Source organism: Prinia subflava, unplaced genomic scaffold, assembly GCF_021018805.1.
Source record: "Prinia subflava isolate CZ2003 ecotype Zambia unplaced genomic scaffold, Cam_Psub_1.2 scaffold_59_NEW, whole genome shotgun sequence".
In the NCBI taxonomy this organism is placed as follows: Eukaryota; Metazoa; Chordata; class Aves; order Passeriformes; family Cisticolidae; genus Prinia; species Prinia subflava.
This window is the reverse complement of record NW_026961066.1, coordinates 1-26,672: the sequence shown is the minus strand read 5'-3', so window position 1 is coordinate 26,672 and position 26,672 is coordinate 1. Positions and strand designations below refer to the sequence as shown.

Here is a 26,672-nt window from a genome sequence, read left to right as displayed (position 1 = left end):
TGTGGGAGAACAAAAATGCAGGCAATTTTCATATGGACTACAGAAACAGGGTGTGTGCAGGTGAAGGGAAAGTTGCAGAAAAATAAAACCATTGCAAAGGGAAGGGAAGAAAAAAATGACAAAACCAGGACAGAAACAGTAGTTCTCACCCCTAAGGATTTATATATTTATGCTTGCATACACACATATATACATATAAAAAGTAGGCAGTGACATTTAACTCCTACCTAGCCCCCACTGAGTAACTTCCTGACTCCCCCTGCAAATCAGAGCCAGATACAGCAGCACCTCCCCAGCCTGCTCATAGACAGCACCTTGCACCTGCAGCTGTCCTGTCATTTTAAACAGAGTCCCAGCAGAAAGGCTGAGTTTGTAGCTAAAGATATTTCCCATTCCAAGGGCACCTAGATGAGCTTGTATTTCAAATGAGCCATACTGGCATAATACTTTTGAGAAAAACTAGACAAATTGTGAGCCTCCACAAACATTAGCCAAGGAACTGAATAGAGCAATGTCAGCTAAATCACAGGTTATTTTGTTTTTGTTTGGATTTGATTATTAACTCTCCCTAGAATAGCAAATTAAGTAATATCCTGGTCTGTCCATTGCTAAATTCAAATAAGATGTTTTCTATCTCCAAAACCATTTGGGAAGGGTTAGTATTAAATAATTTGAAAGTTTTCTGATGAGGCACCCAAATCTGAACTTTCTTAGAAACAAAGAGGACACAGCAGGATCACCCATACAAATAAGCAGCAGAGGTCTCAGCAAGTCTGTACTCAGTAACCATGCAAGGGGTTGCCTGGAATTTTCTGACTAAAGAATAAGTACCTTTTCCAGGCTGCACTCAGGGTAAATATATGCAAGATAGCTAGAAGATGTCTGTCTTGTTAATGAAATGCAAACATCTTAACCACCATTTGTCTTTATACCTGCAGAAAACACCCCCAAATAAATAACTTCCCTGCAGAAAACACCCCCAAATAAATAACTTCCCTTATTGATAGCATTATATTCAAAATGACAAAACATACTAAAAGCAGGCAGAGAACAGCTTAAGCTGTTAAGCTGAGATGAAGACTAAAATTCAAATGCTGCAAATAAATTAATTGTGGATGCACCTACTTACTACTTTAGGAGTGTATAGAATGCCTTTCAATGGTCTAATTTACCCACCAACATAAAAGGAGTTTATTTCACTCACTCCTGTTAATGCTTCGTGGATTTTCAATAACAAATTTTGTGCTTATTTCCACTATTTCTTCCTTCTGTCATCAATATTTATTCAAGGTATACACTAAAGGACGGGGAATACAAGAGACACATTTTAAATTCTTCAATCTAAATCCTACTTTTTGGCTTTCTGCCTCTTTCCTAAATATTAAAACAAACGACTCATTTCTTCAAGACCTTTTTACTAAAAATAGTTGGTTGGAGTGCTTAATTGTGTTAGCTGAAACACAAACATATGAAAAAGGAAAGGGGTTTGTAGAAAAAACATTTAAGAGAGAGAAAAAAAATCAGATTTCATCTGGCCTTCCCATCATCACTTAAGAGAATTGTTTTGTAGTTACATCATCAGGAAATAAAATACTATCCTCCAAGGACCCCGACTCTTTACAGAAGGAAAAAAAAAAAAAGGAAGGCTCAAAGTTCATATTCCCCCTCAGAGGAGTTCAGCTAAAGTCGCATTTTTTGTCGTAATAAAATTAACAGAAAAAAAAAAAAAAAAAGGAAGCAGAAAAACAGAAAAAGCTCCCTTAGAACAACTAATTAAACAAGATGACTTGGGAGTTTAGTTTTTCCGTTTTCAAACTCTAGGCTGTGGGACTCGGTGGAAAACATCGTACCTAATCAGCAACAACCTCTAATGACTTTATTATCAGCGCTAGAGAGGAACTGCCCTAACCCAAACCTTCCGCGCATTCTTCTTGGCCCTGAGCTGGTGGACAAACGCAGAGTTTCACACAGTGCTGGGCTCAGCCAGAGCCAGCGCCCGGGGCCGAGCTGCCAAGGGCGAGCTGAGCTGCCCAGGGGGAACCGAGCTGCCCTGGGGGACCCGAGCTGCTAAGGGCGAGCTGAGCTGCCCAGGGGGACCCGAGGTGTCCAGGGGGACCTGAGGTGTCCACGGGGAACGGAGCTGCCAAGGGCGAGCTGAGGTGTCCAGGGGGACCCGAGGTGCTAAGGGCGAGCTGAGGTGTCCAGGGGGACCCGAGGTGCTAAGGGCGAGCCGAGCTGCCCAGCGGTGGCCGAGGGCTGAGTCCCGCTGCTGTGAGGTGGCCGAGCCCGGCTACCCTGAGGTGGCTGAGCCGCCCGGGGCCGAGCCCCGCCGCCCGGCGGTGGCCGAGCCCGGCTACCCTGAGGTGGCCGAGCCCCGCTGCCCGGCGGTGGCCGAGCCCCGCTGCCCCGAGGCGGCCGAGCGGCCCGGGCAGCGGCCGCGGCTCAGAGCGGCGGGGCTGCGGCGCGCCTTATAAGGCAAGGCGCTGACGTAATGGTGCCTAGGCTGGGGCCGCGGCGCGGCCGCCGCTCATTGTTCGGCGGCAGCGCCGAGCGCTCGCAGCAGCGCCGATGGCACCGCGCAGCGCCCGCGCCCCGCAGCACCGGCGCACCCGGGAGTGCTGCAGCCCGCCAGCGCAAGGTAAGGCACAGGGTGGGAAGCAAGCTTCTTCTGGCGAGCACTGGCGCTTCTGGCTTTTTCCTGTTGAGATACCTTTTTTAAAAGAAGTCACTTCCAAAAAAAAAAAAAAAAAAAGAAAAAGAGGGGTGAGGACTGAGAAACAGTGAAATACCCCAAAACAGCACCAGGAGATCTAGAAGATGTCTGGTGAATCATATATAGGGTGACTATTTCAAGTCTGTCTTTAAAATAATTCCTGCAGAGGCAACAGATGAGGAATTAACGAAACATTAAAGAAGGATAGAGTTATGAATTACACACACTTTCCAAATGGTCGGATAAAATCATGACTGCATTTAAGGCTGTGGAAGGAGTCCAACAGTATTGTAATATATTAGGTAGAGCTACTGCCTCTCCTTCTGCTGCATTTACATGCATATGCTATAGATTAGTAAACATGTACACACGCATGTCTCTAAGCATTTACTATACTTTTGAACAACTTCTACTGTACTTTTCAGAGCGATGTATAACTTGCCACAAACATTTTACTTTGCAATAAGACTATGTTATGTCTAAAAGAAAGAATTGCAACTAGTTTAATTACTAACTAACTTTTCAACTCATACATGCTGCTTCCCTCTTCTGCGTCTTGCGTGCAAGTGTCAAATCACAAGAGGGCAGAACTGTCAGGTTTTGATGAAAAAAACTTTTAATCTTGGTCAAACACATGATGAGTGTGAGGGTCAGAAAGCACACTGCTCTCTTCAAGGCTTATTCTGCAAGATGCTCAACAGTATTGCAGCTATTAACTGCAGAAAACAGGGAATGAAAATCAGCTCTGACGAAGCACAAGGCACCTTGAAAGATGAGACCTCAGTGTGTTTATAATTCACACCTGCTTAGTACGCAAAATTACACTGTCCTCTCCGTTAATTAAGAGCCAAACCCTGTCAAATCTTAGTTCATAGGAACAACTGCAATTAAGTCAATTGTACTGTCCTACTTCCAAATTGGAACTACTGAGCACAGCTCTTCAGAGTCCTATGTGTAATTCAGAATGTTAGAAAAGTTAGACTTTAAGACCTTTCATTTCAAACTCTTCTTACAGGTAAAACATGTTTTTGGGGTATGTTCTCCTTTTCCTTAATACAAAAATAAATGCAATTTTAGGAGAGAAGTAAGGGTTCTTCTTCCCTTTATTTGATGTTTTGAATCCTGCAAAATCCTTGTTCAATTATATATTTTGGAAAAATCAAAGCTGGTACTAATATATGCATTGTTGTAGTATCATGCATACATGAATTTAGACACTGAGCCAAAATAGCTTGTGTGGACTTTTTAATAACTTATTTTGGGCTTTAAACATGGACAAAATATGAAGCAGTTATTTTCAACATGCTTCAAAAATTGTAACTATAAAGAGACTTTTCATTTCAAAGATAATTCAGGTATTTGTGTTATTATTAACCTGGCAATTAGATAAAAGTCACATCCATGTTTCCAACATACTCTTTTTTGTAACAAGAGAAGTTTATACCTCTGTTGAGAGAATCAGGGAAGAGGGCACTCTATAGTGTATATATAGAATGAAAAGAATCCTAGCAACCAGAACAAATGTAATTTCACGGTATAAAAACAATACCCCAAATCTGTATCCTGAGCCCCTTAAAAAGTCTTCTGCTCGCTATTCTGTCATACCTGCAGAGTCCTCGCAGTTTTAAAATGATTACTTAGTTTTCTAAATATCCATTGTCAAGTTACAAAGAACAAAACTTAGCTACGTTATGAATGGATGTGTTAGGAACCAAAGTCAAGTGACAGTCTTCAACAAGTGTGTCTGGGTAGAAAGGATGAGTTAAAGAAGTCGAAAGACTACAATATGGTAAAGAAAAAATATTAACAGGAATACTGTGCATGCAATAAATTTGATAAAAGCACTAAGTAGAAAGAGAAAAAAGTCTCCCCATAGGTAAGAGGCAATTTCAGCTGCTCCAAATCCAACAAAGAAGGGTGACTTCTATCACTAATTACTGCTTTAGCAGTATCTAAAGTACCATCTGTACTCTGAATACTGCTAGCCTAAAACAAATCATAACATCTATCAAAAGCCAGAACTCTACTTCCCACAGTCTGTCTTCCTCAGATTAAAAGGCAAAACATTCTTCACTTAATACTTACAGGACCAATTTTGCTCTTATTTATACTGGTAAAACTCCAAAATAATTAGACGGAGGCATAATGATTAAACTGTCTCACTGCTGTTTTACAATCCTTTATTATATCAGATTTTTTAACATGTTTTGGGTATTAATTGATCGGTATTCCTAATTTTAAGTGATTAAAATGCTAGCTGCTTTTAATTAAAAAGAGACAGTGATAGAAAAGAATCATCACATAACTCAGACTCAAACAACTGTATTTCTTCATCTAAATTTCTTTTTATAATAATTTTTCACAACATCCAATGTGAAAGCATTTTAAGAACAAATATATCCTCCAGAAATGAAAGTCAACTTCCTATCAAACTGCATTGACCCTTTGTTCCTTTCCCGTCACTTCCCTTTCCTCCACTGACAAACATCTGCTGACAGCAGAATTTTTAGGGATTTGATCCAGAAGACAAGGGCTAGTTTCTATTCCCCATCAGTATTAGTAAAATCAAAGTATTTCTTGATTTGTGCTGAGCAACAGAATTTTCATACTATTTACCTAATACTGTGATGAATAACGAATTTTGCACTTGTCATGGGATTAAAAAAAAAAAGCCTGGTTTTACTCCCAGTGAGTTTCTCCTCTGTGGCAGATCTTAAAAGCCACAGGAGAAATAGTCTGGCATGGGCAACTGAGCAACTACAGCTCCTCTGGACCTTTCCTATGAGCAGCTGTCCTCAAATCCTGGGTGTGGTACTACCTGAATAAAGTTCATTTAAAAAGCAATTAAAATATCTAAATCAGAAAATCCTAAGGAGTTTACAATGTAGGAAGACATATCTTTAAAAACCATTGTATAAAACTGTAGTTCTCTCTCATTAATAGTTTCCCTCAACACTTTACCTTGTCACCAAGTTGATTTGAACTTAGAAACTGTGTCTTAGCAATAATTTTTACTTGCTTAGGGTTTTTCTTTCATACTGAATAGATTCTGCCATGGCACCCTTAGGGTTTAGGTTGAGCTTCTTGATGCAGGTGAAAGCTTGGTTAGTTTAACCATTCACTAAACTGTATTACTCAGCTCCAAGAAGATAAAAATCACTGCTGAAAAGTTCTAAACATAGTGCCCAGTCTTGTGATTTAAGTGAAGTAATGGACACTGACTCTTAACACCTCTTAGTACAACATGCTGATTTTGAGGTTTGCTGTGTTTTCTGTCAACAAGACAAAAATCCCTTTGGTTGCATGTCCAGTGCATGAAGTTTAGTAGCTGCACTCACACCGATGCACCAGTGGAGCACTCTCAGGCACTTACAGCTCACTTCTCCAGTGTGCGTTCACAATTTCTAGCAGAATGTATTTGAAGATTTTCCCAGGCAGCCTGTAGCCACCAGTTAAAAAAACTACAAAAAACACCTCCCAAAGCAATTGTTCCTCACCAGGGCTGATGTGACTGTGAAGAGGTGAATGCTCGTGCAAACAATGAATGCTGGCTGAACATCCAGCAACATCATTGTAGAACCCTCCTTTAACAGCAATATGGAAATACTGGGGGTGAAAGCTCAACCCAGCCTTGCTGTATACACATTTCCACACAACCCAAAACCATAACCTTGCTCACTCAAACTGATAATGCAGGCACTTTTTGCCTGTTGCAGAAGTCACGGCTGCTGCTGCAGCTCATGGTGCACATGGGGATGATGTGACACAGCAGCCTGACTTGAGGCTGGCAGGGGACCACCAGAGAGTGGTGCTGAGGCACAGCAGCAGCCCCTGAGCCATTCTGCTTCAGGCTGCGTGCTCAAAGAAGCTGAGAAACCAGAGCCCACAACTGCTCCTGCCCAACCTTCCCCAAGCTTCACAGAGGTACGTCAGGTAGGGGGCACAAAGCTCTAGTGAACGTGACTGAAAATGTGGGTGGGAAAGAGTCCACTCCTGACAGGAAAAACACTCATCTTGCAGACATGTCAGAGATGTGAAACAACACCTCAGACTTCATTATCCTTTACAGATTTCCAAAGGTCTGGGAAGGAACACAACAGTTGTACTTAAATGATGGATAGAGTTTTGAAGATCTGCCTTAAACGTAATATTCAAAGCATTTTCTTTCTAGTTCATTGCACACAGCTGATTTAAAACTTTGTCTTTATTTATTAGAGACACAGAGCTTATCTAGTGTTTGCATAGCAACTATCGCAATGACAGAGTAAGAGAATGAAGAAAAATTTTAAAAACTGAAATGAAGCAGCACGATGCTACTGCCATAAAAACCCACAAAACTGGCTGCTTAAAAATAGAAAGTAATGCACTCATAAAACTCACATGTTAATTACACACTGAATTTTAGCACATGGACAAAACTAAGAGTTAAGCTTAAGCTGACTGAATTCTGTCAGCTTTCAATGGATTTAATCTTTTTTGGTACAATTTATACAGCTTTCAGTCATTAAGTCTAATTATGAAGAAAATTAGGAAATTTTATCCCATGTAAGTTTGGCCTACCTGAACTAACATCACTCATCACATTCCCAAAAATTATTCCATTCTACTTAGCCACAAAGAGGTTTCTCAGAAGAAGCCTAATAAATGCCACAGTTGTTTTTGTTTTCAACTTCAAAATGCTACCCCCTGGTCAAGCACATTCTACACCTCAGAAGAGCTATTCTGGTACCAAAAAAATATCCATATAAAAAAAAAAAGGAAAGTGATTTGTATTGGTCACATGAACCTGAGGGTGTAACAACACCACATTTGGAGCAGCCAATCCCTAATCTAAATATCTGAAATCCAGTATTGAACACACTAACCTGGATGTAGGAAGGTGTGGAAAAAAGTGCTGTGCTCAAGTGTTAATGCTAAAATCTGAAACATTTTTCTTAACTTGCAAAATGTAAAACTTTCATGTAAAGAGAAAACTTTTTTAATTAGCAGCCAAAAACTAAATTCCCAAACTAAATACTGAATTATCTTCAACGAAAAGGCCACCAGGAACCTTGGCAGCCCTCAACCCTCTAAACTCTCTGTTTCTGAAGCCATATCTAATATAAATGAGCGTGTTCATTTGTATGCCATGAGTGAGCAGCGCAGGGGATGAGAGCCTGTGCAGCGCAGTCAGCAAGCACAGCTTCCCTCAGGCCAATTCCCGATGACAAATCGCTGCCGACCAGGGCGGTGCGGGGACGACACCAACCGGTGGGGAATGCTTAGCTTGGGCTGGGAGAGTCCCACATCCCTTCTGGCCAAGCAGCAAACAGCTGACACGGACAGTCACGCCTCCATAGGTTCCTAACCCCTGCAAAGGAGGAGGGAGGAAAACGCACCCAGGAGCAGCCACTTTGGAAAGGGTCTTCTCGCCCCTGCTTTGTTCCCAGCCGCCACCTAGAGCTCTATAGGATTACTGCCATCTCTGTAAATAGCAACATTTCCTGATTTCAGTCAGGATTAACTGGGTGGAAGGAGTCAGAAATTGACATTGTAACTTTTTATAACTTGTAAATGACCCTCTTACAGATTAAAGCAGTTAACTAAACTTGCAAGTTCTGTCTAGAGAGAACTCTTACTTTCAGCATTTGAAACTGCTATATAAATTAATGATAAAAGCTAAAATGTATTCCATCAGAATAATAGTGTACATGAAAGCATGCTACAGCTCCTTCATTTTCAGTGACATCTGAAACAAGAAACTATAACCTGAACACCGCAGACCATCAGCCAAGAGGCAAGGAAAGACATCACCTAGGGCATGTAGCCAAACGTCACATAACGATACTGGCTTATAAATCACTTTGGGGTACACTAACAAGGCACAGAATGTTCAGCTGAATTCATAGTTCCTTAAAGAACAAGGAACACAAAGTCTCCACATGCAGGCACAAGGGAAGCATAGATGCACGTGACCCTTCTCTTTCCTAAAAAAGCCTTTTCCTATGACAGTTTTTGAAAGGCAAAGAACACTGGAAAACAACTAAAGATGGAAAAAGTCTCTCTCTTGGCTTTAGGAAGACTGCTCAGACCAATTTTAAAAGAAATAATTGATCACAGAAATGCTAGAACTAGTTAAATCCACTTTTTTCGTTTAACACTGTAGGGGTTTTCCCACTAGGAAATAGAGAAACATTTATTTTACAAAGCAAGGAAGTTACTCCAGCTGCTGAACACACATGCAAGTAGCTAAAAAACCCAAAACACCACAATCACCCTAAACACTGCTATTGGCACTCTGAGTGGACATACAACTAAAGAATCCAATTTCTTTTACTCTTAAGCAGGGTATTTGATCTTTAACAGTGAACAACCGAGGCTGCACAAAAACAGAAAACACATCATAATCAACAGAACTGAGAGTAAAAGATGTTCTTCAGGTAGACAATTCATCACAGTTAAAGAAGCTACTTAAACTATCATTTGCTATTGAACTGTGAATTTAATCTGTTAAGTAAAACTTGGTTAGAACTCTAACCATTAAAAAAATTCTCAAACTATCATCTTCATCATTTCCAATATAGCTTCCTGTCCTGGAGTCCTAAACAATGTTAGTCCTCTTTAAAGAGGATCAGTTTGGAGAAACCATGTAAACTTAAATGCTGAAGCAGAGCACCTTTGCTCAGGATTAACATGTTTTAGACAAAATATACATTGACATTGCAGCTGTAGATAATTCACCAAGGGCTCCCAGGTCTCTGTGGCCAGAGGGCTACTGGGAGAAGATACAATTTCCAAACATTCAGCAGGTTTACAATGGATAGCAAGAAAACTAATTATCTGCCAGGTCGCTAAGTCACCAGAGCTGTAGAGGTTCAGTACCTAGAACTGTACCCAGAAGCAATTTGTAATGCATAAGAAAAAGTTCCAATACAATTTCCAAAGGTCACAGAGTGCAAACCAGGAAACCAGCAGGATTCTTCATCACTTGCAGCTTCAAAGCCAAGTTTAGCTAGTTAACCCTGCCACAATGCATCTCTCTCACCCGTGCCTCCAACATGCAGTGCTGGCCAAGCCTATCTTAGAGAAAATGGACACCCTCACATTGTCAGGTCTATGGGAAAAGATGCATATTTAGCTTCAAGATGTAACTTCTGTTTGATATTAACACTACTGCTGTTAACATTATTACTTACAGTCTTGGCTACCAGAAAAAGTTGGAACGGTATTAGCAAACCTGATAAAAGCTTCAACTGCATTGCTTCATGCGACTTAGCATCAAGGAAAATTTAAATACCTCAAACTAAATGTGCAGTAGCAATTAAGATTTAAGTTTCTGACAAAAAAGAAGAAGTGGGGTGCCACCCAAGCCCAGTTTCAAACACTCAAAGTTTATTAAACACATACACAGAGCTTCTTCAGGAAATAGGCACAGCAGAAAAAGGGCTTACTTTTGTCTGAGGATACATGTATACAATAAAGATTTATGGGTATGAACAGAACAGAACCCTCAAGAAGTAACAGATTTTGAATCGTCCTGCAAAGCAGTGACACCATCTATATAATTTCTGAGGAATGTTTGTCTAATTGTTTACAACTGGCCTCATTCCTCCAAATAATGGCAAACTCTCAGTCTTCCCTAATGGTGCCACTCAGCACTAAAGTATCTTTATTTAACTTACCATGTTTAATCTATGTTGTTTAAATCACAATTTCAGCACATAAATTCTTGCACACTGAGCATGAAGAGTGCATAATAAAGTTTGCAGACAAGTTCCACCTGTCTAGAAGCAAGTGGCCATTGAGCAGCTTATCCAGGGCTGGCAGCATGAGTAAGATGCCTTCAGTTCAAAAGAATAAGTGGCCATGGCAGTATGGAAAGTTCTATATTTTTCCACTGCTGATGACTGATAAAATAAGGCCATGGTTAGCATAAGAGATGGGCACAGTGCCTACTCTGGCCATGGATGAAAATGCAGCACCAGACATTCATTATTATTTAAAATGTCTGTTAAAACTGTTTTAGAGAACATCCAGTTCCTGTAAATGTTATGGGAAAATGACATTTACAGCTAACCGGTCTCTTCTGAGTAACATGATGTGGCTGAGTGCCATTTTCTGTCATACCAAAAATATTAACTAATTGAAGTTAAAAAAAGGTTGTATAAATTAGATTCTTGCACAATTATGCCCAATTCTGGTCAAGACAGCAGCAGCAGAACTGCCTCAGGTGCATCATATAGCAGAACAGCACCCATTTTCCTACCTGTGCCCCCACAAAAAACATTCTATAAAAGAGGATCACCCTGAACCTACACACTATGATGTTACATACAGAATAATAATTTAAAAAAACCCCACAGGATTTATGTATAGAAATTGCTTAAAGAAAGCTCAGACTGTTCTCTTAATGTAAAACAGTGTGAAAATATGACTTAAGGGTTACAAACTTACACCAAGCTGAGGCAACTGACTCATTCAGAGAACCAGAACTTCTGCAAACTCCTCAGTCAACAGAAGGATGCAGAGTAAATAGCCAAGACAAAAACTGACACTTCCAAAATTACTCTTCCATCAGTAGTAAACACAGCATAGCAGTGACAGCAAATTAGTGTTTGCCTTACACAAACCAAACACACGTGGCTGGGATTTATCAGTCTGTAGCTGCCTCACCAGAGCTATCCACAACTTGGGCAAGCTGCACTCCCTCATTTGTGCCTACTCTTCCCATGGGGAGTGGGGGTGAAGACAGGCGGGCTCCCAAGGACACTTTCAGGAGCTGGGGTAACTCCTGCAGGTTTTTTACTTGGTACATCCTAGCAGGAGACTGCAACGTGATCGGTTCCTAGTACTGACACTCAATAGAAAATGCAAACCCATCCACCTGCCCACAGGGTAAGAGGTAGATTAGGCCCCGACCTATTTATCTCTGCGGTATTGAGTGTTTTATCACGCTGGTGATTTTAAAAACAGCTCAGTAACTGTGCTCAAGCAATAACAATAACATTCTATCAGGAATAATGCTTAAAGTATACACTTAAAACAAAACTGAGGTTCATGAAGACACACAATTTCTCCCATTAATTTAACTTGTTAGCATGTAACATCAAATATCAAATGCAATCATTTCAATGACACTGTTATTTAAAAATCACAAATTAAAAAAACAGTAGTTGTCTGGGTCTATTTTGTGTAGTTACTGCACTTAAAACCTATTTGGGTTAATAATAGTTCTCAAAATCTGTTACAGTAAGTTAACACTATTTTTCCATTTTAATAAATCTGAGGATCAGGCACAAAATTTCACTTGTTAAAGATGAAGACAAGACAGAAGCAGGACCTGAATTAGTAACTGGGAAGTTCTGCCTCCGTCTTGTTGCTTTGACCCCTATACCACATCTCTTGTGGTTCATCTTTCCATTTCCTTCAGAAAGCTTTTCATCTGCAAAACTATAATTTGCTGGCTGACGTAAATTTGAAGAGTTCCAAATTCTGGTGTTGCATCTGAAATTACTGGCTTTATTTCTGACTTTACAGGCAGTAAGATGGGAGACATTGAGAGAGATGGGGGAGCAAGGGGAAGGTGGTAAATATACAATATGGTATTAAAAAAAATCCCAAATTACTAAGTAACAAAACCTAAGTGATGTTCCTATAAGCTGGTTACCTTATTGAGGTATTTATATTCAGAACAGAAGAGGATTAAGTCATGCTGCATGCACAATCATATGGTATTGAAATGCCAACAGTAATAGATACTGACATCAAAGAATACCTGAATTAGCTGTTAAATCTAGAAAGAGGAAAGAAGAAAGCAGAGTGCATCTCAAAAGCAGAGACACATCAGAGCCCAGCTCACAATTCATTGTGCCATGTTTTCTAATAAGCTGAATGCTGGGACCCAGAGATTTTAAGGCTAACTTCAAGTAAAGCTCATTAATATTGCGGTCTTCTCAGCTTACTGTTCACTTAAAATGTTTTCAGGATAAGCAGTCAAGTCAAAAAACAAACTAAACCAAAAACCTGCCAAAAATTTCATAGGACAACATATTCTTCACTCTCACCTCCCTATCATAATCTCAAACACTGTAGATGGCTGCCATCAGAAGATTAGAAATGAACATCAGAATGAATAATTATTACACTGACATTCAAATCCTTACTGCCACAGAAAGCATTAATTCTTTTTACATAAGACTGATGTTTTGATAGATGACTTCTAAGAACATCTAGATAAGGAAAGAATGTACTTCAGGATAGAAAATTTTTTCTTAAGCTGAGGTTTCATAATAAAACAAAACTGAATTATAGCGCTGAAGTAAAATTACTTGAACTGAAAGTTAATCCAGTCTTAAATCTTATATTAACCAATAAAAATTTGTTAAAAGCTTCTCACACCATTTACTGTCACCAAATTGGCATAGGATTTCATAACATTTATGAGTGCAAATATACCTGTATCACCAGTAAGAATATTCAGCAGCTTAGTAGTTGTGAAATCATGGTCACAAACAACATCAGTGTTCCAGAATAATTAATTTTTAAAAGCATATGTTATCTACATATGTTTACTTATCATCAAGGTAAATACATCTGGTTATCCATGTGAAATTTTGTCCATTAACCCAGAACTGGCAATACTATTCATCTTCTATGACTTCCATTAAGACCTGTAAAGCAAGTCAGCATTTTCAGCATCAGATAAAATGATAATTACTTTGTGATAGTCTATGGAGTAATAAGAACTCACACCCCCCTCATTATTTTATAAAATAAATTTCCTTATTGGGAAATGTGCCTTACACAGCTTCTTGCAGTCGAGACACCCTTTGTGGAGGTTTGCATCCTAGCATAAACTAATTCTTTGAAATTTACAGATGTAAATTAATGTAATGGAAAACGAATTTTAAAGTAAGTGTTCACATTCTGTTGGGAAGTGCTGACTGATTCAGATGAAGCCAGCAGATTACACAACAGCTATGGTATGTTGTTCCTGCTGTAATTTCAAAGGCTTTTGACTCTCTTTATGACAGGGGAAAAAGAAGCATTAATAAAGATAATAGAGAGCAAAGCTGTAACATATGTCTTCATAAAAACTGCATATTGGTAAATAGAACTGTAGGCAGAGGAAAAGAAAAAAATGCATTACCATCCCAAGACCAGAAATACTTTTAACAAACACAACTTTTGTTTCAATGAACTGTGGAAGGCACAGACTGGCTTTCTTACAAAAATAAATATGTAACTGCACTGGTGTCAAAAAATTACAACAACTTGTAACATTTACCAGAAATGATGAAGCGTGTTTCTTCTCTTATTAAAGGCCAGACCTTGTCTTATTGCTAACTGGGAAGAGTGCCTCAAAAGGAAGAGGCATGACTTCATTTAAAAGCTTTCAGCTTAAAGCTTTTATTTGCTTTGTACCAGGGGAAATTCAAGCATATGTCCAAAAACTTTAGAAGTAAGTCTCCCTCATGTAATAACCTGTAGAACCTCTCATAAACCACGTCTTTCATCTGGGGAAGGGTGAAGAGCAGGACCTAGTTAAAAATATCTATCTTTATGATTTAAATAAAAAGAATCACAGAAATTAATAATCACTATCATTTCTGCCGAATGGTCTGATACAGATATTGACAGTATGTACATTAAAAACTCCACAACACTTCAGTGAGAGGAAAGACAAAAGCTGAGCTTTACAAACCATCATCTATTTCACTTGCATCCTTAGAAGACAGCCTTTTCTAAAGTTACCAAAACACTGCTTAAACAAAAAAAAATCATCATTTTAATTCTTATTATTCAAAGAATAATGATTCATTCCAGAATAAACTAAAAAAATAAAAAAACAAGAGTGTTGTAATCTCAGCCTCATACTTTCTTTGCTATCTGTGAAACTCAAAGGAAAAGTCAAGCCCTTAGAATTCTGTAAAAACATAAATTACACAATCTCCATGTAATACAGGTCACCCCAGGAAAATGGAAATTCCCTCTTAAAGACAAAATGTTATGACATGACACCAGGACAGTGAACTGTTACGGGAGTCTCCACATCTTGTAGAGAATGCAATCATTATGTTGCCAAATATAATGTAGTGTAGCTGAAGCTATATGCACCAGGACAAAAATGAGGAAAAACAAGACAACACAGCTGAATGCACAGCGTTAACACCAAGGAGCTGTGGTCTGCATACTGAGGAAAACACCTACATGAACAGAGGAGAGCTGAGACAAACAATTCCTTCCAGAAAATAAAGGAGCAGTTAACTGGTATTGCAAATAAGTGCCATATTAAGCCATAATAAAGCAATAATTTATAACAGAAGCTCTGAAGTAATAAGACACTGCCCTGACTCTCTTTAACTACCTATCAGTCATGTTCATAAAAACAGTTTTCAATGTCTATTTTTGCTGGCCTCAATTCAGAAAGGATTGTTGTAGTCCTGTGAAGTCAACTGCTTAGAGTTGTGCAAAAGCTTTGTCTAAATGATACACCTACCTTTGCCTAATACAGAATTACATGATCATGAAATTTAGCTGGCAAAGAAAACGATAAAAATATTTTATTGGATAGGGGAGTGCCTGTTCTTTTTACAAAATTATTATTTATTTAAGCCAACTTTTTTGACCTTTGCATATTTTCAGTAAAATTGCTCTCTCATATACTCTGGATACTGTTCTTCAGGAGGACAGTATTTTGGATGGAGTTAACACAAAGTATTTTCACCCTGTCAGTGAAGTCACTAAGTGCTGTTATCAACTGAAGCACTTCTTCAAGCATGTGACTTCTTAATTCAGGTAATATACAGAACCAAGCACCAACTCACAGAACTCGGGTTCCAAAAAAAACCTCTGACCAAAATTAAGCAATTAATTTAAGAACACAAGCAAACACATAACATCAAAACCTCCAAATATTTTAGGGTCCTCTTCCATTCCTAAGTGCAAATGTGCAGATACAGTCACTGTGATCTACTGAACCATGAAACAGGGACCCAGCAGCCAAGGAAAATTCTTCCCAAATATTAACAGACACCCAGTTGACTTCTTACAATATCAATGTTTATCCAAGAAATCACTATCTATTCAGCACTGTTGAGGTTATTTTCTAGATAGGAATATATGACTAAGCATACAGTTATCAAAAGAAAGTGAAAACACTTAATGACACGGTATCAAAAAATATACCATTCTTAATACATTCCTTTTTTCTTTCTGGAAACACATTAAAATCCTTTAACTCCTACTTGCTCCACTATGCTCTTAACTTCAATCAAGTGATTTTATAGAAGTATTTTTTAAAAATTAAATAGATCTCAGTTATTGCAAATATTTGCTTGTGAGTCTGTTTGAATCTTCAAACTGCATACTGTCTTTTGAATGAAGGAATCATTTCTAAATACCCAAAGTCTTTTGGCATGACCAAAGAAACAAACCCTCTTGAAAATCCTCACACAACAATCCAGGTACCAGTAATATAGGGACTTTTGTTCAAATAGCCCTTGCAATACAGATTTAACATGACTGTCCACTTATTTTATTCATTATTTATGCACAATTATCTTATTTGAATATAAAAAATTTGGACAGCATCTCTATGAAAATTACAACTGTTTGTTACTATTTGGCCTAAGAGCTTCTTTTCAAAGCAATTTAAGGGGCATGACTTGCTGGATCATTAGAGTTTCATTTGGCCAGAGAGATATCAACTCATTAATATGCAAGTGTTGGGTAAAACAGTGATTACGTAAGGTTTTAATGACCACAGCTAAATCTGCCTTAAAAAAATAAATTACAGTGAAGCAACCTAAAATAAATCAAATGCTAGTAAGTCCAAGCAACCATATTAATATGTCTTAACTTCATGCACACACAAAGCCTGAGTTCATTCCAAATGAAATTGTTAGTTGTACTTCTGTTATGGTTTTATAGCTATGGCAACAGTAAATCATCAATTGAACTTCACTACTAAAGCATTCAGAGACGAGGGTGGGGAGGGAAAAAAGATTTTTACACTGAAAAGAATTAGAACTGAAAGTAGCACTGAAAAGGGGACAAAAGTTATATACCATGAACACAGTTAAAAGCTGCCTTTGAGATAGTGCAGTCCCCATTTATTTGTTCTGTCAACCAGCAGCATTCTTTCAAACTCATTTCACAAACCTCCCCTCTCCATTTCTACATTTTCATATCTGTTTCCCCCATTATGTTGATTGACTGTTGTACAGAATTTGTGACTGCTTCAAGTCCCTGATGTTTATGACTACTTCCCGTTCTGTTAATTTTTCATACAAAGCATTTCATTACATTCAACATAGTGCAACTTAGGCACTAAAATAGAAACAGTAAGGATTATGAAGCTGTTACAAGAAATTTTATTGTCATGGATTTCTATACAACATCACCATTAAATCAGACAAGTCTGGTGGACAGTTGTACGATGGCAAGGACTTCTCTCTCTGTGCAGGAAAATTTCATTGTTTCCAAAGGGGATGCTGCTGAGGCAACCTGTTGCCCAGGAATATATGCCTTCAGTCAGTCAACAGCTAATTAAAAGCTGTGCAAAGGAGGCCCTCATTTACGCTCTTCCTGAACAACAAGGGAGGCTGCAACAGGAACTTGTCAGTGGGAAGCTGTAAAGATTCATCACTTGCACACGCACATCACAATAGTGACCACAGACAAATGTGTAACAGGAATCCTGTGCTTCAGCAGCAACTTCCACACAGCTGTCATCATATTTCAGAGGGGGAAAAAATAAGGTTTAGTGGGTGCTTAAACAGTAATTTTGGACAAATACAGTCTTGGTAACCAAGTTACTTCCTTCACATGATCTACACAACGGAGTCTGTACCATTCTTATGAACAACATACAAATTCTAATTCTTTATTACTTTAACCTAGGCTTTTCAGATTTTTGTTTAATACCAAAATATATTTATCTTGGCTGTAGGAAAAATGTAATTGAAAGGAGGCATATGTGCTGGCCAAACCTAATCATACTTTAGATGAACTGCACAAGCATCTCCTTGACAAAGAAAAGTCTACAAAAGAACCTAAGAAGTTGAGGTATTTGGAGGTTTGTTAGGATCTTACATCAACAAACACACAACCTTATCCCAAGTCTCCTGCAAATTAAGTATGCTGCATCCCAGTAAAGGCTGAGTATTAACAAAAACTTGTAAAACTAATTTTGGAAAATCATCATGAAAACCTTCAAGAATCATGTAGAAGCAGGGCTGCACTGAGGCATATCTGCAAATCCGGGCCTAACATACACTGGGGCTTTGCTGAGTTCAAAAGGCACAACTAAATACCTGTTTATCTGCTGACCAGGGTTTTGTGTGCTTGTGTGTGTGTGTTTGACCCAAAGTCACAAGGCCTGCACTTTCACTAAGGACAGACTCACCTAATTGTGCTCTGGTATGCTGCTTAAGGATTCACATTAGGCAGCCTGACTAACTGCATTGTGGCTACATTTCCTTCACACACTCAAACATCCTTAAGGTTGATTGTACAATTTCAGGACGGTTTATAAGTAAGAAAGCTGGGAAGTTTATGATGCTGCAAATTATATCTGCCCTTGAGGGCTGCACTGACTTAACTTCTCAAGCATTTTAATAATCACATTTCTTTAAAAAAAAAAAAAAAAAGGCACAACACACACAAAAAACCAAACAAAGCTTGCATGCACATACCTAGCCTCAGCAAACAGCTGAGACAAGTGCAGTGCCAGTGCAGAATAACAGAACAGTTTTGTTGCACTGATCTCTGTCAAAAGTTGAAAATGTAATCAAAGATGCACAGTAACTGAAGTTGCCAAGTCTAAATGATCATACTGAAGTGTTCATTACAAAAGAACTTCTGAATAGGAAGTGAGCCCAGTGGGCACTTCCAAATGATGCTGCAAGGAGAGGTCTGCTTGTAGTTACAATTGGATGTTCACGGACATCTGGCAGAAATGTCGTAATATTTCAAATGTGTTTTTAAATGCCCACTAAAATGGCTACAAAATACAATATTATTTCCTCCCACAGATTGAAAAAGCTTCTTGAACAAGAGACAGTGTATCAGGCAAAAAAAGAAAAGGAAAACAACAAGAAAATAGCTAAACTGAAAGAAGAATTGACGAAACTGAAATCCTTTGCTTTAATGGTAGTGGATGAACAGCAAAGACTCACTGAGCAGTTGAATCAACAAAGTAAAAAAATTCAAGAATTAACCACTTCTACAGAACAAGCACACGAAAAGCTGACTTTTGCTGAGGCAAAAATTCAAGAAGAGAAGCAAAGATCCAGCAGGCTGGAGGCTGAAATTCGCTCCCAGAGCAGTAAGGGTTCCCAAGACCAAGAAGCAATGATGGCCAAATTAACCAATGAAGACAGTCAGAATCGCCAGCTCCGGCTAAAATTAACAACTCTCAGCCGGCAAATCGATGAGCTGGAAGAGACCAACAAATCTCTGCGAAAAGCAGAAGAGGAATTGCAAGACCTAAGGGATAAGATAAATAAGGGAGAGTGTGGGAATGCCACACTTATGAATGAAGTAGAAGAACTTCGGAAACGACTGCTGGAGATGGAAGGAAAAGATGAAGAGCTCATAAAAATGGAAGATCAGTGCAGAGAACTTAATAGAAAGTTAGAAAAAGAAGCATCACAGAGCAAGAGCCTTAAAGGGGAAGTTGATAAACTTAATAAAAGAATTATGGAACTGGAGAAACTAGAAGATGCTTTCAACAAGAGTAAACAAGAATGTTACTCCCTGAAATGCAACCTAGAAAGAGAAAAAATGTTAACAAAACAGTTGGCCCATGAGCTGGATGGTTTAAAAGCTAGAGTTGGCGAGCTTGAAGCAATTGAAAGCAAGTTAGAGAAAACTGAGTTTACACTTAAAGAAGATTTAACAAAGCTGAAGAGTTTAACAGTGATGCTTGTGGATGAAAGAAAAACAATGGGTGAAAAAATAAAGCAAACAGAAGAAAAGCTGCAAGCTGCAACTTCTCAGCTTCAAGTGGAACAAAATAAAGTCATGTCGGTTACAGAAAAGCTGATGGAGGAAAGTAAAAAGGCACTGAAATCAAAATCTGATGCAGAGGAAAAAATGTCCAGTGTTACAAAAGAAAGAGATGAACTGAAAAACAAACTCAGAGCAGAAGAGGAGAAAGGAAGTGATCTTGTTTCCAAAGTGAATATTCTAAGTAAAAGGCTTCAGTCTCTGGAAGATGTTGAAAAAGAGTTTCTTAAAAATAAGCGTAAGGAGAGTACTAAATCTAGCACCTCCTTGCAGCAGGAAAACAACATAATCAAAGAGCTTTCTCAAGAAGTTGAGAGGCTTAAGCAGAAGCTCAACGAAATGAAGTCTGTAGAAGATGATCTTATGAAAACTGAAGATGAATTTGAGTCTCTAGAACGAAAGTATGTTAGTGAACGGGACAGAGCCAAGCTCCTCTCAGAGGAGCTGGAGGCTGTGAAAATGGAATTGGCGAGGTATAAATTAACAGAAAAGGCAGAATCCAATCAGGAGCACCTTTTCAAGAGACTCAAAGAAGAGGAAGCTAAATCGAGCCACCTTTCCAGAGAAGTAGATGCACTGAAAGAGAAAGTTCATGAATACGTGGCAACAGAAGACCTAATCTGTCACCTGCGAGGTGATCACACAGTCTTGCAGAAGAAACTCCTCCAGCAAGAAAACAAAAACAGGGAGTTAGCAAGGGAAATGGAAAACCTCACAAAAGAACTGGAGAGGTACAGATCCTTCAGCAAGAACATCAGGCCCGGTCTCAATGGAAAGAAAATTCCGGATGTGCAAGTTTTTTCTAAAGAAATCCAAACAGATCCAGCCGACAATGAACCACCCGATTACAAAACCCTCATGCCTTTAGAGCGAACTGTCGTAAATGGGCAGCTCTATGAAGACAGTGATAACGAGGAGGAACAAACAGTGTCTTTCAAAAGCAACTCGTCCACCACAAACGCCGCAAACAAAAAATTATGGATCCCTTGGATGAAGTCCAAAGAGAGCCATCCTCAAAATGGAAAGATACACACGAAGCAAAATGGAAACTGTGCACAGACTGGAGATCTAGTGCTAAGCCATACGCCTGGCCAACCCCTTCACATAAAAGTAACTCCAGACCATGGACACAACACAGCAACCCTTGAAATAACCAGTCCTACCACTGAAAGCCCTCACTCCTACACAAGCACAGCAGTTATACCCAACTGTGGCACTCCAAAGCAAAGAATAACCATTATTCAAAACGCCTCCTTAACACCTGTAAAATCAAAAGCAGGAGAAGGTTACATGACCCCAGAGCATGTAATTTCTCCTATTACTATGACTACTTATGCAAGATCTCAAACTCCAGAATCATGTGGTTCTTTAACTCCTGAAAGAACAATGTCCCCTTTGGCTTTACCAGGCTCAAGTTCTCAGGAACAAACACTCTCCTCGGAGCCTTTGGAAATGGGAGCCAAGCATGCCGTGTTTAGAGTATCCCCAGACAGGCAGTCATCGTGGCAGTTTCAGAGATCTAACAGTACGGGATCAAGTGTAATAACTACTGAGGATAACAAAATCCACATTCATTTAGGAAGTCCTTATGTCCAAGCTCTCACCAATTCCAAGCCCATCAGCCCTTGCAATGCAGTGCAAGACAACAGAACTCCACCTCTAGCTAATGGCCTACCCACTAAGCCCACCAATAAAATCACCAGCAGTATTACTATCACACCAACAGCCACTCCTCTTCCACGGCAATCACAAATTACAGTAAGTAATGTCTATAACTGACCCCCATCCATGCTGACACCCTTACCAGCAACCCATCCTGTTTTTCATCCCAGCAAGAATTATTTGGAACAGCCTCTTTACTTTGGGAAAGATCTGTGCATGAACTATACAACAGCATATGGAACTAACGTTAAGTTTTGCCTGCTTAGTGTTATCAAGTGTGCACTTACTGTATACCTTCTCATTGAAATACAGTTATGTAAAATATTTAGTCTTGCACTTGTATAAATGCATCTTTATGTATTGTCATTTTCAAAATAACTCACATTACTTTTGACTGCAACTTGCCTTGGTAAAGTATTTTAACATTACAAAAAAACAGTAAATAATTGATTATTTTCATCATTGCTTGCTGAAAATTTTTTGTTTGTTATGTGTGGTTTGTATTTTTCTGCATGTATGGTAGAATTTGAATTAAGCCATAATACTGCCTGCTAACTTCAGATAAGACTTGATTCATTATCTTCCCTGCTATTTCCCAATTCCTTCTAGCCCTCTCATTTCAGGTAATTATCACTACATCACATACAAAATATTATGTATTATATAATAATGTTTGGTTAAAGCTCTTTTTAAACCTTCCTGCAAACTTTGCTTGCAAGTGAACCGAGTTCAGAAATTTGTATCACAAAGCAATTCTCCCCAAACAAGGGTTTTATTCCAATACAACAGGAAAACTGCAATTGTTTAGGTACGCTGTAAAACAATAAACAATGCTTCAGGAGAATAGATTTACACACAATATTCCCATTTCATCTAAGCTGCTAGCCATCAGTTTGACAAACAGAATACATCACACAAGTACACTGAAGAAGAAACAAGATTACCAAACTGTAGCATACCTTCATGTTTTTCCCCTCACAGACAGAGAAAGCTTGGCAGAAGCATTAAGAAGCAATACTAGACCAAGTCTCCAAACATGCAGGCCCCTGGGTCTGGGATAAATGGGAGTGCCACACAGAGTGAACAAAGCAGGTTAAGGTATTTCAGTGACAGCTACAGCGTTTGGGCCTAGGAAAAAGACAGAAATGTAATCAATTCTGTCCTTTACACATGTGCCAAGCAGTCAATTTTAATTTCCCATAAAATACTGTAAGTGGTAGAGCAGCTTCACATACAACATAAATCAGTCCAGAAGATCTGGAATGCACTTTCAAACTTCTCTTTTTCACAAAAGCTGTGCACTCCAAATCTAAATTGTAACAATTATTCTTATTCTAAAAAGTTAAATTTGATGCTTTTGGGGGGGTGGTGATGTTATGTATTATTTTTTTAAAAATTAAAACTGCAGCCTCCTTATCAACAAGGAAGTTTGCAAGTAAGCACAAAGTCCCTATTCACTAAACTCTTATCTTTATTCTGCCTATATTACCCAGAGGAAAAAAATATTTCTGTGATATAACTTAGCAATGGATTCAGCAAAGAACTTTGGCCCATGATCTCACATAACAAGGGGACTTCTATCACTTTAAGTCCTTTGATTGACAGGAAACTAAATGTTTATAATGGTAGAAAATAACTGCTTTTAGAATAGTTTCTATTGAAAAGCAAAGTCCACTGCCCATATACACTTTTTTCAGTAAACAATGTGAAGAGAAAAATATTAAATTATATAAGATATGTGATAGAAATGGATAATAACATATGTATTACAGTGGAACAATGGCAATTTCAAAAAGGGAAATTGTGTGTGGACCTGCACAACCCCATTTTATATAATCTGAAGTTACTAGGCTCCATGAAAGGTCCTTCTTCCTTGTTTTGTCTCACTTTATCTCCATGGCTGCACGAGTAAGCTCTGACTAAGACCTGGGTCAGAAGGAGTAGTCTTATTCTGCAAAGCAAACTTTGACTCGCACCAACTTCAGCAAAAGTTACTGATGAAGACAGCAGCCAGAATTCAGGCAAATCAAAATCAAAAAATATTTAGAGTGTGTTAATTATATGAACAAGTTATCTAATTACATTCAGGCTGCACATTCTTAATGCAGGGCTCAGTTAAGAGCCCAGAAGTGAGTACCTTCAACATACATTCTGTGCACTTCTGTTCTTTGGGATACTGCATATATCCTGCTGATACCCAAGGTCTCTGCAGGAACACATTACAAGCATGGTACTGAATAACTGTCTCAAGTAGCCACTTGCCAGCATACAAACAGACACCAAATTCTCCAAAAATTAAAGGAGTAACACTTGTCCTCCAGAGGCACTAATATTTTCTTCAGTTAGACTTAAAAAGCATGTAGAAAAAAAAATCAGATCTACCTTCAAAAATGCACAGAAATGTGTTGATAATTAACCACCTGGCCATCTATTACAATATCTTATAAAAGAAAAGCTCAAATTAGGGTGTAACAATAAGTACACAGAGTCCTTTGGGCGCTTACTAAGCTATTATGAATAAGGAAGTTCAGTCTTTAAAGCTAAGATTTGAGTACAAAACCTAGGTGAGAGTTCACACCATTTATAAGTATAATCATTTAACAGTACAGTACTCCTGTCCCTGTCTTAAACTCATAATGATTTATCAGAAACTGTCTCATTGACAAAAGACAAAGGAAGCAGCCACTCGTGACCATTAACTCCTAAGTAAGAAGCTTCAGCAGTGCCTGGAAATGAAATTGCTACATTTTCTAAAAAAACACCTCGATTGAGGGAAGCTTACATTCCTCTACTGATGAAACAACCTCTGTGTAGATTTACTGATTTCACAGCAAAATTTGTCAGTCATTCCAACAGATTAAAAAATCAAGTAATTCTTTTTGCCTGAAAATAATATTTGCACAATGAAAGAGGTTCTTTCTGTTTGAATTCCCGAGACTGGTTTCAAAGCAGAGAAAATAAATACCTGGATGTATTTGCTGAGAGCTGAAACTTAATTGTTTAAACAGAAAGAAGTAAGCTGTAATTTTATCATAAAATAGCAAATAGAAAGCACAGCTTCAGGAATCAAATTACCAAATTACAAATTAATGTTGAGCTGTTCAGCTCATCACTCCATATTTCAGAGTATTTCTATTTTTCTGAGTGGGAATAGCCACCTGCTTCCTTGGCAGAAAATAAGGAAACAGCAGAGCAGGAAAAATTTAAATAAGTTATCTGCACATTGATTCAAGCACTCCGAACAAAATCATCAAGCATAATCATTTTAAAATTCAACAAGTAAGGCAGCTTTTCTAGGAATATCAACTACTCTGTAAGTGGTAAGTATTGCTGTTAATTTGGAGGCTGAGACATTTTTGATTTCAGCAGTTGCTCAAAAGCCTAAAGTCTGACAGGTATGTAATGGTTCATGTAAATGTTACGGGGAAATAAGGTCGCATAATAAGAAGCATATATCAGAGGGATTAAACTGAAAGAGAGCGTAAAAACAGTTTTCAGCAGATCGTAATATCAATCCTTCTCTTTTCCAAAACTCTTGGCAAGCATCTCTAAGCTCTAAAAACCTACCCTTTCTCCTTTATGTTTAGTTCCCAGCAAAAGAGAGGGAGACTTAACTGATTAAAAATGACAGCAGTTACCAGCCCACTTTCCTTCATCTTTTTGGGTTTATTTCAGTGAATGATCAAACGGACACAAGCAAGGGCAGCACCAACACTTTGGTGTTCAGCATTTTTCAGCCATTCTTTTTATGTGATTACATTTCTCAGAAGAAATAGTTGCAATTTTTGTCCTTACAGGGAGGATGGATGAGGGGAGGGAGGGAAAAGGAGGAAAAGCAAAAAGAAGATAATGTGAAGCGATAATGGTAATCTGAGACCAAAGCACCCATCCATCAGCTATGAGGCAGCATCTCAAGTTATTTAAAGACCTCCTGCAAGCCACTAATTAAGAAACAGAATTGACAAAAACTACAGGAGCAGACTGCTAATCTTCCTGATCTAAAACGCTGTGGCCAATACGGTGTCTGGGGACAGTATGTAAGGCTGTAATAAGAAAAAGATCCGTATGTAAGCATTTCATGCAAGGATTAGGAAGGCGTGCTCCCTACACTAGGGAAAAAATAATCAGAAACAGCATTGTACAGCTCTATTTTCTGAGTAACATTCAATGGATGCTGCAGGGTTAGATGATGGAAATGGAGTAACCATCTGCAGGATGACTTTGTCCCTAGGAAACAGATATTGAGACAGGCAAAACAAAAACTGACAACTGCCTAATCTTAAGGAAAGACTACCAAAACATTATGTTACCAAGAAACAGAAGAGAAAAAGATCTTACAGTTCAAATACAGCACAAGTGGGTGTATAAAAAGGTTTCAAAATTAACACCAAGTAGTTTAAGTGGGAAATTGCTCAAAGAAAAGACAAGCCATAACAATTTAAGCAGCATGAAGTGTTTTCACAGATCTGCAGCCAGTGGCCCCAAGATGAAGCTACATTCTCCCTGTGCTCTAGCTAGCACTTCAGCCAATGAGCCACGATACTCTGGGCACCCAGAAAGCCAACAGCAGAGCTGCCAACCGAATATGATTCTCTTCTGACCACAAAGTATTCTTGAGAAACACTTTCTGAGTACAAGTGCAAAGATCTCCCTTAATCAATGTCTCCGCATTTGCCATGCAGTGGTCTGATATCAGTCTTCAAACAGGGATGGGCCAAAGAAGCTCCTTCCCCTTTTTCACCCCTACCACAGCCCAGATTACAAAATACTGCCCTTTCAGTTGTGCTGTCACTACTGTTCCAGAAGGCAGCACTGTGAACTAGGTCAAGACACTAACCTGGATTTAAAAAAACAACAGCAAACCACAAACAAAAAGCCATGCTCCACAAATCCTCATTTAAAAAAAAGAAAAAAGAAACAAAAACCAAACTTCTGTCTTGGGAGAGAAGTTAATTGATTTGTGCAAAAACCGAGCAAGGCAGCTTCGAATGTGATTAGTACCTACATTTTCTTATCCTTGATTGTCTCATACTCAAGCCACTATAGGTTATGTTTTGTCCTGAAGAAACATCAATCTTAGTGGGATAAAAGCTAGAGAGTCTTTTATTTTAGTTATAATTTTATATATATTAGGGGGAAAAAATATATACTGAAAACAGGATTCTGATTAACACATCTTTTAAAGTGGCCTTCCAAGGGGAAAACAGCCTACTCACAGACAGAGTAAAGCCATGATGGTAACAGTAAGAGGGTCTTTTTCCTTCTCCATGCAGAACCTCTGTAAACCTTTTCAATATAAAAATTT

At 38.7% G+C, this 26,672-nt stretch overlaps 1 protein-coding gene across 1 annotated transcript; it reads left to right on the top strand.

Moving 5' to 3' along the window:
• The first annotated feature begins 2,479 nt into the window (after positions 1–2,479).
• FILIP1L (filamin A interacting protein 1 like) lies at positions 2,480–21,829 on the top strand. Its single transcript, XM_063425204.1, has 2 exons — positions 2,480–2,638; positions 18,730–21,829. The coding sequence occupies exon 2, from the start codon at positions 18,845–18,847 to the stop codon at positions 21,482–21,484; it is 2,640 nt and encodes an 879-aa protein (XP_063281274.1). The 5' UTR covers positions 2,480–2,638; positions 18,730–18,844; the 3' UTR covers positions 21,485–21,829.
• The last annotated feature ends 4,843 nt before the right edge of the window (positions 21,830–26,672 follow it).

Excerpts from the sequence above, each read along its gene's own strand:
- FILIP1L (XM_063425204.1), top strand. The coding sequence starts at position 18,845 with ATGGTAGTGGATGAACAGCAAAGACTCACTGAGCAGTTGAATCAACAA.